The 14,649-nt window shown below is 46.6% G+C and overlaps 1 protein-coding gene and 1 long non-coding RNA gene across 2 annotated transcripts in view; one reads left to right on the top strand and one right to left on the bottom strand.

The window, feature by feature from the left end:
* Positions 1–3,972: 3,972 nt before the first annotated feature.
* Positions 3,973–5,626, top strand: LOC107182162. Its single transcript, XR_001512886.1, has 2 exons — positions 3,973–4,631; positions 5,487–5,626. It is a non-coding gene; the product is annotated as an uncharacterized LOC107182162 (long non-coding RNA).
* A 3,045-nt stretch (positions 5,627–8,671) lies between these two features.
* The window catches only part of LURAP1 (leucine rich adaptor protein 1), a 6,575-nt gene continuing 597 nt past the window's right edge, over positions 8,672–14,649 (bottom strand). The window contains exons 2-3 of the mRNA XM_006757981.2: positions 14,230–14,632; positions 8,672–9,211 (exon numbers count right to left, since the gene is read on the bottom strand). Coding sequence (XP_006758044.1) covers positions 8,690–9,211; positions 14,230–14,427 — 720 coding nt within the window. The 5' untranslated portion in view covers positions 14,428–14,632 and the 3' untranslated portion in view covers positions 8,672–8,689. The remainder of the gene's footprint in view (positions 9,212–14,229; positions 14,633–14,649) is intronic.

Consider the following 14,649-nt stretch of genomic DNA (forward strand, 5'->3'; position numbering starts at 1 on the left):
AAACCTTTGGAATTGGATAAAAAGTAAAATGATAGATACATTTTTTTGTTACTTTTTATTGATTTTTAGAGGGAAAGAAACGTCAATGTGGAGTGAGACATCCATTGGCTACCTCCCACACACCCTTACTGGGGATCCAGCCTGCAACCCAGGCATGTGCCCTGGCCAGGAATTGAACCAGCAACCCAACAGAGCCATACCTGCCAGGGTGACACATACTTTTTTTTTTTTTACACATAGGTGGGTACAGGATAATTAAGTCAACAATTAACACAATAACAATGACAATGAGGGGATTTGTGGTCTCCTGGCTCCAGTGTGGTAGTGTGTTTTGTGGATATGCATTTGTTTTTGTTGTTGTTAATCCTGACCCGAAGATACTTTTCCATTGATTTTTAGGGAGAGTAAGAGAGGGATAGACACACAGACATTGATTGGTTGCTTCCTGCACAGGATCAAGTCCTCAACGGAGGTATGTGCCCTTGACTGGAATCCAACCTGGGACCCTTCATTCCCCAGGCCAATGCTCTATCCACTGAGCAAAACCGGCTAGGGCTGGATATACATTTGGATATAAAACTATAAAAAAAGATGTAAAGAACTAAATACTCTAGTCAGGAAATGGTTACTGATGGCAGAGGAAAGGGATTATACTTGGGATAAGGCCATGGCCAGGACTTCTGGGTGGGTTTTAGTTCTTGACATGGTAGTGGTAACATATCTTACCCTTTTTTTCTGTGTTCTCTACATTTGTGCTTTATTTTACGAGTCCAGTTTTTAAAAGAATAACAAGGGAGAATATGAACAACTTTATGCTAATAAAGTCAATAACTTAGATGAAATGATCAAATTATTTGAGAAACACAACTTACCAAAATTAATTCAAAATGAAATTAAAAGACTGAATAGCCCTATATGTATCAAAAAAATTAAACTTGTTATAAAAATAAATCTTCCCATAAAGAAAACCTCAGGCCCAGATGATTTAACTGATGAATTCTATCAAATACTGAATAATACTGCCAATCTTACCAAATGCTTTTAGAAAACGGGAGGAGAAAACACTTCCTAACTCTTTTTAGGAGGCCAGCATAACCCTGATACTAAAACTTTTTTTTAAGTTTATCAGAAAATTGGGGCCCTAGCTGGTTTTGCTCGGTGGATAGAGCGTCAGTCAGCCTGCGGACCAAAAGGTCCCAGGTTCAATTTCCATCCAGGGCATGTATCTCGGTTGCAGGCTCCTTCCGGGCCAGGCCCTGGTTGGGGTGCGTGCAAGAGAACCAATCAATGTATTTCTCTCACATAGATATTTCTCTTTATCTTTTTCTCTCTCTTCCACTATCTCTAAAAACCAACGGAGCCCTAGCTGGTTTGGCTCAGTGGATAGAGCGTTGACCTGCAGACTGAAGGGTCCCAGGTTCGATTCCAGTCAAGGGGACATGCCTGGGTTGCAGGCTCAATCCCCAGTGAGGGGCGTGCAGGAGGCAGCCGATCTCTCTCATAATTGATGTTTCTTCCTCTCTCTCCTCTCTCCCCCCCCTCTCCTTTCCTCTCTGAAATAAATAAAAATATTTTTTAAAAAGAGAGAATAAATCTCATTAAAAATAAAGAAATAAAAATCAATGGAAAAATATCCTCAGGTGAGGATTTTTAAAAAGAAGAAGAAAATTGGGGAAAACTGAATATCAACTATATTATATTGAGAAATTATTAATTTTTAGGTACAATAGTGGTAATAAAATCCCTTATCTTTTAGAGATACATACTAAACCACAGATGAATTGGAATCATACCTAGTTTTGCTTCAAAATAATCTCAGGGGAGAGCAGTTGAGGGAATAAATAAATCAAGATTGGCCATGAATTGATAATTACTGAAGCTGACTGATGAGTGCCTGGAAATCCATGATATTATTTTCTCTATTTTTGTGTATGCTTGAAATGTTATATAATATAAAAAATAACTGGAAGTGATTAAGATACTAAATATATAAAAACTACAAGTTCACAATAATAATTTAAAGAGAGAGCATCCCTGGCTGGGTAGCTCAGTTGGTTAGAGTATTGCCAAGGTTGCGGACTCAATCTCTGGTCAGGGCACATATAAGAAGCAACCAATAAGTGCATAAATGACTGAAACAGCAAACTGATGTCTCTCTCTCTCTCTCTCTGAAATCAATTTAAAAAGAGAGAGAGAGAGAGAGAGAGAGAGAGAGGGAGAGAAGCCTGGCCAGCATGGCTCAGTGGTTGAATGTCAACCTGTGAACCAGGAGGACACAGTTTGATTCCTGGTCAGGGCACATGCCTGGGTTGCAGGCTTGATCCCCAGGTGGGGGCATGAAAGAGATAAATAAGGAAAGAGATTTAAGCATTTACCTTAACATTCTGATATGAACTTTAATTCAGGGTAACCAAATGGTTCTAGAGGATGTGAAAAGTTTTTCCATACAGAATTAGAACTAATAAAGGGAGAAATAATGGCCTTTGAAAATCATAATTTTATAATCCCTGTTGAAATAACCAATTCATAAAGTGGTCATTAAGGGATAATAAAATGATTTGGTGAAAAATTAACAGGGAACCTTATGATGCAGGATCAGGCTGTCACCACCTGAAAATGGAAGGAGCCTGGGACCTGAAATGCACAGTGGAGGAGAGCTGTCCAGCCAGAATACCTGGTCTCCTGTGTAAGTTAAAAATAAGTCTTTATTGTGTTAAATCACTGAAATATGGAGCAATTCATTATAAAAGTTAGCTCATTATAAAGTTATACCACTTGTATATATTAAAACACATAAGTTTTCTATATAATAAAAGCCTAATATGCAAATCAACCAAATGGCGGAACGACCAGTCACTGATGTGCACTGACCACCAGGGGGCAGATGCTCAACACAGGAGCTACCCCCTGGTGGTCAGTGTGCTTTCACAGCGGGGAGCACCGCTTAGCCAGAAGCTGGGCTCACAGCTGGAGGTGGGCACTAGGCCGGCCAAGGCAGGTGCCAGTGGGGGCCCCTCAATCGCCGTACCAGTTGCCCCACAGATAGGCCCTGATCACCTGCCAGGCCTAAGAGCCCTATCCGTGTACAAATTTTGTGCACCGGGCTTCTAGTATGTATGTATTTAAAGACACATACATGCACAAAGACATAGTGAACACACTGGAGTGTATGCCTGGGTCAGGGGGAAGAATGAGAATAAGGATCAAGGATCAAAAGCAAATAAAACAAGAGACCTAGTATAAACTGATGATGAGAGTTTAACTATTAAAGAATAACAAATAAGGAAAAAATTACCCTGGCCAGGTAGCTCAGTTGGTTAGAGTGTCATCCCAATTAGCCAAGGTTGCAGGTTCAATTCCTGGTCAAGGTACATATAAAAATCACCAATGAATGCATAAATAAGTGGAACAAACTGGTGTTTGTTTTTTCAAATATTGTTTATATATATATATATATATTTGCATTGATTTCAGAGAGGAGGAGAGAGATAGAGATTGAAACATCAATGATAATCATTGATCGGCTGCCTCCTGCACACCTCCTACTAGGGATCGAGCCCGAAACCCAGGCATGTGCCTTTGACCGGAATTGAACCCGGGACCCTTCAGTACCTAGGCCAACCCTCCATCCACTGAGCCAAACCAGCCAGGGCCAAACTGATGTTTCTCCCTTTATCTAAAATCAATCTTTTTTTTTTTTAAGGAGGAGAAAAATCTACCCTTTCCAGAGAGAGCCTTGGCTAATTTGATGGTAATTATCTTCTGCCTTGAGGAGTACAGAATATTTCTGGAGAGGAGGCAATGTTGAAGACAGAGTTGTCTAGCAGAATTTCAGGCCTGAAAAGTTCCTTAAACTAAGACCTTCATTCTCACTTCTTCCTGGTAGTGATGATTCAGGAGGCACTTGCTATTCTCCAGACATGGAGCCTGGGCCTGTCTCCCTTGGCACCAGCCTAAGAGAGGCTGGACAACGCATAGAGGCTCATTCTGGCCCTGGGTGCATCCTTCTGCCCACCTTCCATCTCTGCCTGTGGTTGATGTTCATGTCCTATTCCCAGAACCTGTTAGTATCTTAGCTGATATGGCAAAAGGGACTTTGAAGGTATGGTTAAAGATCTTGAGGTGGGGAGATGATTCTGGATTGTCTCAGTGGACCCAATATAATTACAAAGACATGTAATCAGAATGTGATTCTCATCAGAGGAAACAGGAGAATTGGAGAAGGATGGAAGCAGAGGTCCGAGGAGTGAAGATGCTATGCTGCTGGCTTATGATGGAGGAAGGGGCCATGAACCAAGGAATGCAAGCAGCCTCTAGAACCTGGAAAAGGCCAAGAAGCAGATTCTCCCCTAGAGACTCCAGAAGGTATGCAAGCTTGTCAACATTTTGACTTTTAATTTAGCCCAATGAAATGGATTTCAGAGCTGTGGCCTCCAGAACTGTAAGCTAATGCACTTGTGTTATTTTAAGCAATTAAGTTTATGGTAATTCATTACAGCAGCAATAGGAAACTAGTATGCTGGCCCTGCCGCTGGGCAGCACTAATCTGTTCTCCTAGGAAAGTAAGGTTTGTGAGAGTGGAAAGTGGAGAGGTAGATTTCCTAGAAGCCCCTGCAATCAAACTGAACTAGGTTCATATTACCATTCATTTATTACTTACATTACTACCTGAGCAAATGTCTAAGCAACAATACATTGTTAATAATGCATTGTTTATAGGGTTGCTAAGAATTAAATAATGTTTTAAATTACCTATTACCTAATTACCCACTTAAAAAAGTCACATCTCCTTGTGGGTTTATACACATTCATTCCTCCATTCAGTCAACAGGTGTCACTGAACACCCAGTGTGTGCCTGGCACCATGCACAGTGAGCTTGTGTCTACATCAAGCCCCAAGCGTTTCTCACCTAAGGTGCCACTGGGCTTCCAGTCGGCCCAGTGCTCAACCTCACTGCCCCCATCCTAAATGCAGGCCCTTACCCTTGTCCACTCACATGGTCTCGTGTCTTCATGATGTACCCACCCCAGTCAGCACCACCCTCATCCTCTCAGGCACTATTTCTGCAGTTGCCAAGAGCAAGTGCATCTCTGCCTTTATCATGAGCCCTGACAAAAGCCTCAGGCCCACTTGGAGGACAGTATGCTCCCTCTGATCATACTTGTAGCACTCCACTTCCATCTCATTCTCTCTTATCTCCCCCCATTTCCCTCCCTTCTCTTTCTCTTAGCTAGCTAGGAAGGTCAAAGTTAACAGGAGAGCTAAGTCTCAAGCAGCAGGTCCAAAGGCTGGTAGGAGGGAACAAGGATGTGTGTTTCCTGGGTTCCTGAACTTCTCTGTGAGTGAAATAGGGTGTAAGATATTAAGATAGGATGCCCAGACCTACCTGGAGTGCCCAGGCATCCCAACTCACCGAACCTCTCCAGCTCCTCAACACCCTCACATGCCTCTATCCAGTTGAGCCCCTGCAATCAAACTGAACTAGGTTCATATTACCATTCATTTATTACTTATATTACTACCTGAGCAAATGTCTAAGCAACAATACATTGATAATAATGCATTGCTTATAGGATTGCTAAGAATTAAATGTTTTAAATTACCTAATTACCCACTTAAAAAAAAGTCGCATTTCCTTGTAATACCCTGACATATGGAGCCCCCAACTCCGTAGGACCCATCTGGATTTCCTAATCTCAAACCTCTCCACCCCAGACCCCACTTCTAACCTCCGCCGACTGGAGTTTTGACCCCATGATTTTCGGCTCTACTCACCTGCCTTCCCAGAAAAATGGTCCAGGATTGATTTTCCTTATATCTGCAGTCCGGATTCGTGTACCTTTTACCCAATCCAGGTCCAAGGTTCTCTTTCCTCAGAGCCTATAGCCCTTTTCTAAACATGGAGCTGCCTCTTTACAGTAGGATGAGTACCCAAATATTAAAATAGGGGAAAATTGCCCTAGCCGGTTTGGCTCAGTGGATAGAGCATCAGCCTGCGGACTGAAGGGTCCCAGGTTCGATTCTGCTCAAGGGCACATGCCCAGGGTTGTGGGCTCCATCCCCAGTGGGGGTCGTGCGGGAGGCAGCCGATCAATGGTTCTCTCTCATCATCGATGTTTCTATCTCTCTCTCTCCCTCTCCCTTCCTCTCTGAAATCAATAAAGAAATATATTTTAAAAATAATATAAATAAAATAGGGAAAAATTGCTTTCAGTCCCTTTAGGTTTGGGTGTATTAACTGGGTGAGGTGGAGGAACAGTCTAACCAAGTGATAGAACTGTGGGCAGGCAAGCAGGCGGGAGACACCTGGGTTCTCTAACCTGGGCATTGCCATGGATGACACTGGGCAAGACTCTCCAGTCTGTCTGTGCACTGAAGGGACTGGTCTTCTGTAAGGCTGTGTTTGAATTTGGAGGTTCCCCCACCCACTCATGGCAATGGTGCATAATGACCACAAGATGGCAGGCAACTTCTTCAGCTCAGAAGTTTGTAGACTAAACAAATAAGCAAGCTTCAAAAAGGAATACAAAGCAGTTCCCCAAGGGCACACTACAAAATGGCAACAGAGTAGGAATTAGAAAAGGGTATTTGAATTTCCAGCCCCCGGGGTAGGGGGTAGGGAGTCAGGAGCCCCAAGACCAGGAGCGGTGGTAAGGGGAGGGCTGGTGGGCAGCAGAGGAGAGGCCAAGAATACATTTTAGTGATATCAATCACATTGAGGGGATGGGAGGAGGAGAGAGGGTCTTTAGGGGACAGCCATGGACTGAATGTATTGTCCCACACTGATTGGGGTGAGGGTGCAGAGTAAGAATTGAGGAGTTTAGGGGAAGTGGAGATGATCAGCCTGGCTTCCTTCCCTTCTCCAGCATAGAATGATAAGTAGAGAAATTGCAGCAGTTATTCTAGGATTTGGGGATGACTCCTACAACTCAGGAGGGTACAGCAAATAGGCAAAGATCACCTGATATCCTTTTCGCCTTCCAATAATCTAGTTTCAGGCCCCAGGAAAGATAGGGACCGACTTATGGGCAGTTACCTGGGGTTCAAAGGGTTAATTTCCAAGAGTTCATTCTTTGACATCAACCCTTGTCTCCTTGTCCCCTCCCTGAGCCTCAGGTTGGCAGCTTCCCTGAATTCTTTCTTTGGTGCAATTCTTTAGGGCCCTGGGACCCAGGCCCAGAGCCAGTCCCCTGCTCCCTCCTCAGGTCCTAGGAGTCTAGGGCTTGCTCTAAGGGAGGAAGGAAAGTGGCCTTTCCCTCAATCTCTCCCTCCTCCCCGGGATGTGGGCCCTAGGACTAAAGAGCCTCTGTCTTTCCCTGCCACACCACACCCCCCATTGTAATTCAAACAAGGGGATTCCTGTGTCCCAGTCTCTGGGCAGGTCCTTTTGATCAAATGGTAGAGGGTCGGGGCAAGGTGGGGGAGGAGGAATCACGGAATTAGAAAAGAAGACACCTCCTCACTTTGGAGATTTGGTACGCCCCCAGAACTCTGAGACCTCAAGCTTGTCCTCCCTAAGCAATGGGGACTCATCTGCATATAAAAGGCCTGAGGCCTGAAGTGGAAGTGGAAACTGAGAAGGTGTGGAGACACAAAGGCTGAACCTCCTGGCAGACAGATCTGGAGACAGAATACAAGAATGGGGACAACCCAGGGACAGGGTAAAACACGAACTGACTGTGGCAGGACTTTTGAGAGCAGTGGGTGGAGGCCCTTGACAGTTTCCCTCCCTAAAAGCACAGATATAGGAGTGCTGGCACCAGGCAAGGGTGTGGTTACAGAGGAAGCGAGATCCCCTAGGATGAAATGAAAATAACCTGGTTTAAAAAGTATGAACCTTTCTGACAGTGAGAAAGTTTCTTGCCAGGAGGGGTGGTATGTTCTCCCTCACAAGAAGTAATGGTTTGGAGAATAAATTGCATGGTCTCACTTAGCAGCAGGGGTTCAGATACCACTATACTGACCTATTACCACCAAAATGACTGGTTCATTGACATCACTCACCAAACAGGAAACCGTGGTTCTACCAACCCCAAAGGTTACTAGGAAGGCTAATCCTGAGTGACCATGTCCATCCACAGCCATCCATCTTGGCCAAGGTTTGGGGGAGAGGGAGGGGGGAAGACAGCCAAGGCTCTTAGACATTGAGTGAAGCCATTATTCTCTTCATGAGTGACCTCCTAAGGGCCCTAAATCCTTCAAATCCTTACGTAGTTATGGAGGAAAAGGAAAGAGAGACCATCACACCCTCAAGAGCAGGGGTGGGAAACTTCTGCCAAGGGCCATTTGGATATTTGTAACATCGTTCACGGGCCATACAAAATTATCAACTTAAATATTAGCCTGCTATACTTGGTCAAACATTTAGTTAACGCACCCGTAATGCCTTGGCAGGGCCAAACCAAATGATTTCCTTATGCGGACCATAGGCTGAACGTTTCCCACCCCTGCTCGAGAGTTAATATATCTATGGGAAAAAAAATATATATATATTTTTTTTTTATCCAATAATTGAGGGATAGAGGCACAGCTTCACCAAGGACCAAAGAGATGGTGAGGCCAGATTTCCATGGTAACTGATTTCAATGCAGCCTCTTCCTAGTCCCAAATTGAGAGAGAATAAATTTCAAGGGAGACTAGGGCCTAGTGAAGAAAGAGCCACAGCAGAACAAAAGGGTGGAAATGTGGTTACAGGAAGGTCACATCATCCTGGCACTGCCCCCAGTACCAGTGGACCTCAAAGCCCAGCTCGGCATTTTCATCCTCTGGTGGCTCAGGAGGCCCACCTTGGAGCCCCGCCTTTGGGGGCTTCCACACAGGCCTCAAGCTCCCTAGCTTGGTGGCTGCCAGGTCCAACTCAGTCCTGGCCCTCTCCCCACCAGGTCTAACCTTTGCCCAGTCCATCTCAGGATGGGGAGCCCTAAGGTTGCCCGGTTCATCCAGCTCAGGGGGTGCCACGGTGTCCAGGAAGCTGCCAATGGAGACACTGTCCAGCTGGTCAGTGGAGCCGACGTCTGGCAGGCTGTCCCAGCTGCCTCTCCTTGAGTGGCCTGGGCTCCCACCCGTCAGGCTATATTGACTGCTGGTGAGGCTGCTGCAGTGGCTGGTCAATGTCCCCCGTTCTTCCAACAGCCAGCGGAGCGCCTCAATGCCCTCATTCAAAGTCAGCAGCTGCTGTAGGATCTTCACGTCAATGGCTCGCAGGTAAGCCTGGGGGAGTGGGAGAAGGAATCAGTTCCGGTTCTGGGCCATGCATTTTCCAAATGTTTCCAGAGACCCCTACCTTGGGATCCAACCAACTATGTTTCACTCTCAAGAAGCAGGGAGCCCTGGCTGGTGCGGCTCAGTTGGTTGGACATTGTCCCGGGCACCAAAGGGTTGCCAGGTTTGATTCTATCAGGCGCATGCCTGGGGTGGAGGCTTGACCCCCATTGGGAGGCTTGCTGGAGGCAGCTGATCAATCGATGTTTCACTCTCATATCAATGTTTCTCTCTCTTCCTCTCTCTCTAAAAATCAGTAAAAAAAAAAAAAAGTTTTGTTTTTTTTTTAAAAAAAGGCATGGAAACAGAGGGTTTGGAGTGTGGGCTTAGATGCAGACAGATTACTGTTTTAAAGCCTCACCTCTACCCCTGATTGTCAACACCACTATAGCCAACTTTCATATCTTCTTTGAGCTCGGTTTCCTGGTTTGTAAAATAGCGTTAAATCACTCACCTCACAGGGTGGCTGTGAGAATTTTGGGATGCTGTCTATTAAGTACTCAGCACGGTGCCTGCCACAGAGTAAGGTCTCAGTAAATGTTAAATATTAAAATCTGATCCTACTGAGCTTTGAACTTCATAGATAGGAATTACTACTAACTCCTGAAACAACCGGTCCAGCGTCACCAGTAAACTTAGAAACAGCCAACGAATAGTCTGATAGGAGGCCAGCTGTTAATTGGGAGGTAGACTGGACCAAAAGAAGACAGGAGCTGAGGGGTAAAGAGGGAGCTACCCTGGTCCCCCAGTCACTTCACGGTGCCGGCAGCAATTATTAAGGGAGAGAAGAGTTGGCTAGAGCTTCATAGGGTCAGAATCCCTCTGACTAGGGATTCAGTGCTATCCTCCACCCCACACCAGTCTCCCTGCTTGTACCGGGAGTAAGTCTGACTGACTGGGTAATCTCTAGGGTCCCTTTCAGCTCAGAGGCACTGAATCATATTTCCCAAACACAAGTTTGAACCTGTCCCTCCCTTGCTCAAGAGCCCTTATGGGCTTTGCACTGCTCTTAGAGAATAAATGTAAACAGTTTAGCAGCTGGCATTCAAAGGCTTTCATAATATGGCTCTTGCCCATCTCCCTAGCTTCACTTCTAGCATACCTCCCTGGGAACCCCGGTTCTGCCACCCGACTTAAAAGCTCCTTTTATTTAGTGTCATTTTTAGTCAAAGTAATAGATAGTGAAAGATTAAAGAGGCAAAAAGTTCTGCAAGACTTATTATGAAAAGTAACAGTTTCCCATCATTGTCCTAAATCCCACACTCCAGAAACAACTATTAATTTTTTTAGCTGTTTATTTTGGTACTTACCTTCTAATTTCCAAATAACATGCTACTTACTAATTTTTAAGTCTTAGCTATTTTCTACTGACTTCTCACACGACAGGTTAAGGATTTAACTCTTTCAATTTACTCCCCATTCCTCTGCCATACAGGCACCTTTCCCATCTCCCCATATTCCCATTACATACAATAAAATTAATTATTCAGTGTTTATCTTATTAAAATTCAATCACAGCTAAGCCATGTGGTTTACTATAGTTACCTTACATTTCTTACAACTTTATGTTTTCCTTAGAATAATAATACGTTGCCCAGCCAGCATGGCTCAGTGGTGGTTGAGCGTCTACCCATGAACCAGGAGGTCATGGTTCAATTCCCTGACAGGACAATTGAATATGTTTTTATTAATGTTATAATATGTTATATTAGTATTATTCATGTATAATATTACTACTACTACTACTGTTTTGCTTAGTTTGCTATATAGTTGTCAGTAAGTCATCACCAAATTCTCTCCCAATTGTCTTAATTTCTCAAGGCTTTTAAACATATCATATACTAGTATTGTATCTACTCCATCTTAGAGGCAATAGATATATTGTATCTATTTCCATTTAGAGCCTTGAAAATTAGTGGAACTTAGACAGACAAAGCAGTGTCTCCTCCAATTCAAATATACTTGCCAGCCCTAGCCAGTTTGGCTCAGTGGGTAGAGCGCCAGCCTGCAGACTGAAGGGTCCCAGGTTTGATTCCGGTCAAGCGCATATGCCCAGGTTGTGGGCTCAATCCCTGGTGTAGGGCATGCAAGAGGCAGCTGATCAATGATTCTCTCTCATCATTGATGCATCTATCTATTTCCCTCCCTCTCTGAAATCAATAAAAAGCAAGGCTTTTTTTTTGCCAGAAAAATAATACTCATTTCACACCATCTCTTTGGAAACAGAAGGGGGATAAACAGCTCAGGAGAGATGTTGCCTCAGAGGCCACTCCAACCCAATTCTCTTCCCACAGGGATTCAGGTTCCCCACTCCTCCCCTTAATACATACACATCAGACTCTCGGCCCAGCCCCGAGGCTACAGTATGGCTCCCTTACCATTCAAGTGAAATCAGGCCCTAGGATAAAATCCCAGTCCCAAATCCCTGGTCATGGATTGAGATTCTCAGACTATTATTACTAGGAAGGCTCTCAGAGATCATCTGGTCTCACAATCACTGGCCTTCGCTCACTTCGGGAAGAGGCAGAAAAACTAAGGCCAAGAGAGAGGCCCTGCTCAAGATCTCAAGACGATTCAGCAGAGCTACGACTTGAACCTATGCCTCCCCACTTCTTGCCTGAAGCTTTTTTAAAAAAATATTTTTTTTATTGATTTCAGAGAGGAAGGGAGAGGGAGATAGAAACATGAATGACGAGAGAGAATCATTGATCTGCTGCCTTCTGCACGCCCCAAACTGGGGGTAGAGCCCACAATCGCGGGCATGTGCTCTGACCAGGAATTGAACCCTGACCCCCTGGTTCATAAGGTGGGTGCTCAACCACTGAGCCACACCAGTGGGCTAAAGCTTTTTGTCAAACTGTTCTGTGGGGTTGTTGTCATAACCACAGTTATTTGGGTGCCAGTATTAAGAGGAGGTTGCCACTGTTTTTCCTTTCCACATGCTGCTGCCAGAGTCTGACTGGGCAGGAGGGAAATGGCCTAGAGGCAGGGATGACCTTGGCCTCAAGGGCAAGACTGTCCCCTCCCTGCAGAAGAGCTGGGAGAAAGACTGTTGAAGGACAGTACTTAGAGGGCTTGGACCAGTTCTGTCACAGTGGCTCCAGGGTGGAACCCCCCTGCCCTGCTCCTTGTCCTCCCTGGCTGTAACCCAGTGGTCAGGGCAGAGTGTAAAAGAGATTCGTGACATCCTGGCCTGAAGAGGGAGAAGGGAATGGAGCAGGGATCCGTGGGGCACATAGGGAGCCTCTCCCTGTTAGGGCCCCCAGAAAGCTCCCTCCCTCTTGCTCTTCATGGGCAGCCTAGGGCCCCAGGCCAGGCTGGGTCAAGAGTGGAGACCTAATCAGAAGTTAAACTTACCCCTTAAAGTTTACAAACAGGGAATATCCACCAAAGGCAGAAAAGAGTTAGAGCCCGAGAGACGGGGCATGGCTCCGCCCTGTGTGACCTCGGCACCTACAAGCATGTTTCATCTGTGAGACGGGGAGAATGACGACTGCTTTCCTCATGTGAACGACATAAAGTATGTAAGGTGTCTGGCACAAAGCAGGTCTCAATGGTAGATGTAAAGTGTAGGCAGGTCATCTAGGTTCAACGCTTGGCTCTGCTTTTTAACTTTTCGTATGACCTGGGGCAATTACTAACCTCTTTGTGCCGCAGTGTCTTCATCTATAAAATATCACTTACCTAATAGTGTTGCCATGAGGATTAAGAGACGATCTTGTAAAGTGCTCAGCCTGAAGTCTGGCACACGCACTTGCTAAGAGTTAGTTTCCAAAGTAGGGCCCTCTAGGTAGGCTCTTTCTAGGCCTTGAGCTAAAGTCTGTACAATGAGGCAAAGCCAGGCCCCTCCCGTAGGTGGACACTACTTTGGAGAATTTGGCTCAGCTCCAGCCTTCAAGGCCAAGTGCACACATGGCATTCAAATCCTCCCTCCAGGGAGCCTTCCCTGATTGCTCTGCCCATAAGGCTCTCCTCCCAGCCTCTCAGGACCTCCTCCCCCTCTCCCTCACAGCTCAGCCTGGCACAGAGCTGGGCACACAGTGGGGCTCCAGGAAGACATTAACTCACATCCTCACTGTGGCCTCCTGGTTCTGGGCCAGAGAGCAGCTGGCACTTCGTCAGTTCCCTAGAACTGGCTGTAAAGTGATGGCAGGTGTAAATCACCACCTTCACCGGAATCAGGGCCCCAGGGAGCCTGGTGGGTCCCAACTGCTCTTTTGGCTCTGAATCTAGACCCAGCAGCAACAGGGAAGGGGGACGGTGCCTGTTTCCTGTCCTCCCCAAGGAGGTACAGATGAGATCCAAATATCCAGTGCACCCTGGGGTGGGTGAGGAGGAGACTGAGTCAGAGGTGATGAAACCAACACTGAGAGTGCTGCTACTCATGTCTGCTAAGGTTGTAGGAAATTTCAAACACAGGGAGATGGGGAGAACGTTAGTGAAAGAAAGGATGTTTTTAGTGGCCCTAGTCCAGGCAGTTCGCACCCAAATCTTTACTGTGCTGACTCCAGTCGTGAACACTGGGGCCTCAGAAGAACAAACCCTGGACCCAGTCTGCGGGAGGAGAAAAAACTGGTTGCCCGATAATGGCGACTGGGGGATAGATGGTCCTGTGAGTGAGGAGGTAGGGGTGGGGAGATTTCTGCTGTACTAGGTTCTCAGCGCTTCCCAGTCTTCGCCTCTCCCCTCCCAATTATTTGGCAGGAAAAACTTCCAAGAGACTGTGCCTCCCACCCCAAGTCTTCAGGACCCATCTACACTCTACTCAGCCTTGGGGAAGCAATTGATGACCCCAGGGTATAGGGATTGATCTGGGAGAGATCCCGCTGAGTTAGGTGGGGAGATTAAACTCCCTGGGCTCCAGGCCAACTCCGAGTCGCTCCTTCAGGCCCTCCACCGGGGACTCAGGGACTCGGGTCCTACCTCCAACCGCGACCTCCGCCCAGCCTGTGGAGCCCCACACTCACCAGCTCCATCTTCAGCGCCTTGATCTTGTCCCCCAGGCCATGGCCCGAGCTCGGCGCCCCCGGGAGCAGCAGGGTGCCGGAGGGTCCCGGCTCCCGCTCCCCTCGAAGCCCGCGGAGCAGCCCTTCGGGGGTCTTCCTGCCCACCTTGCTCTCCACGTCTCGCAGATCAGGCGTCTGGGACTCTGCAGTCCCCTCCATACGGGCCTGTAGCCTGAACCCAGCAGAGCGTCGGGACCGCGGGGTCCCGCTCCCTAGGGTCAGGTCTCCGCTGCTGGTGCGGAGCGAACCGGTGGGTCCCTGCCCGCGCCGCGCGGGGGCAGGAGGAGCGCGCCGTAACACTCAGAAAAGCCACGCAAGCGACCTCTGGCCCTGGAATGCTCGTGTGTGCGCGTGTGTGCGTGTTCTCGAGTGCTGCGGACC

The sequence above is a fragment of the Myotis davidii genome, unplaced genomic scaffold (genome assembly GCF_000327345.1).
Source record: "Myotis davidii unplaced genomic scaffold, ASM32734v1 scaffold1815, whole genome shotgun sequence".
NCBI lineage: Eukaryota > Metazoa > Chordata > Mammalia > Chiroptera > Vespertilionidae > Myotis > Myotis davidii.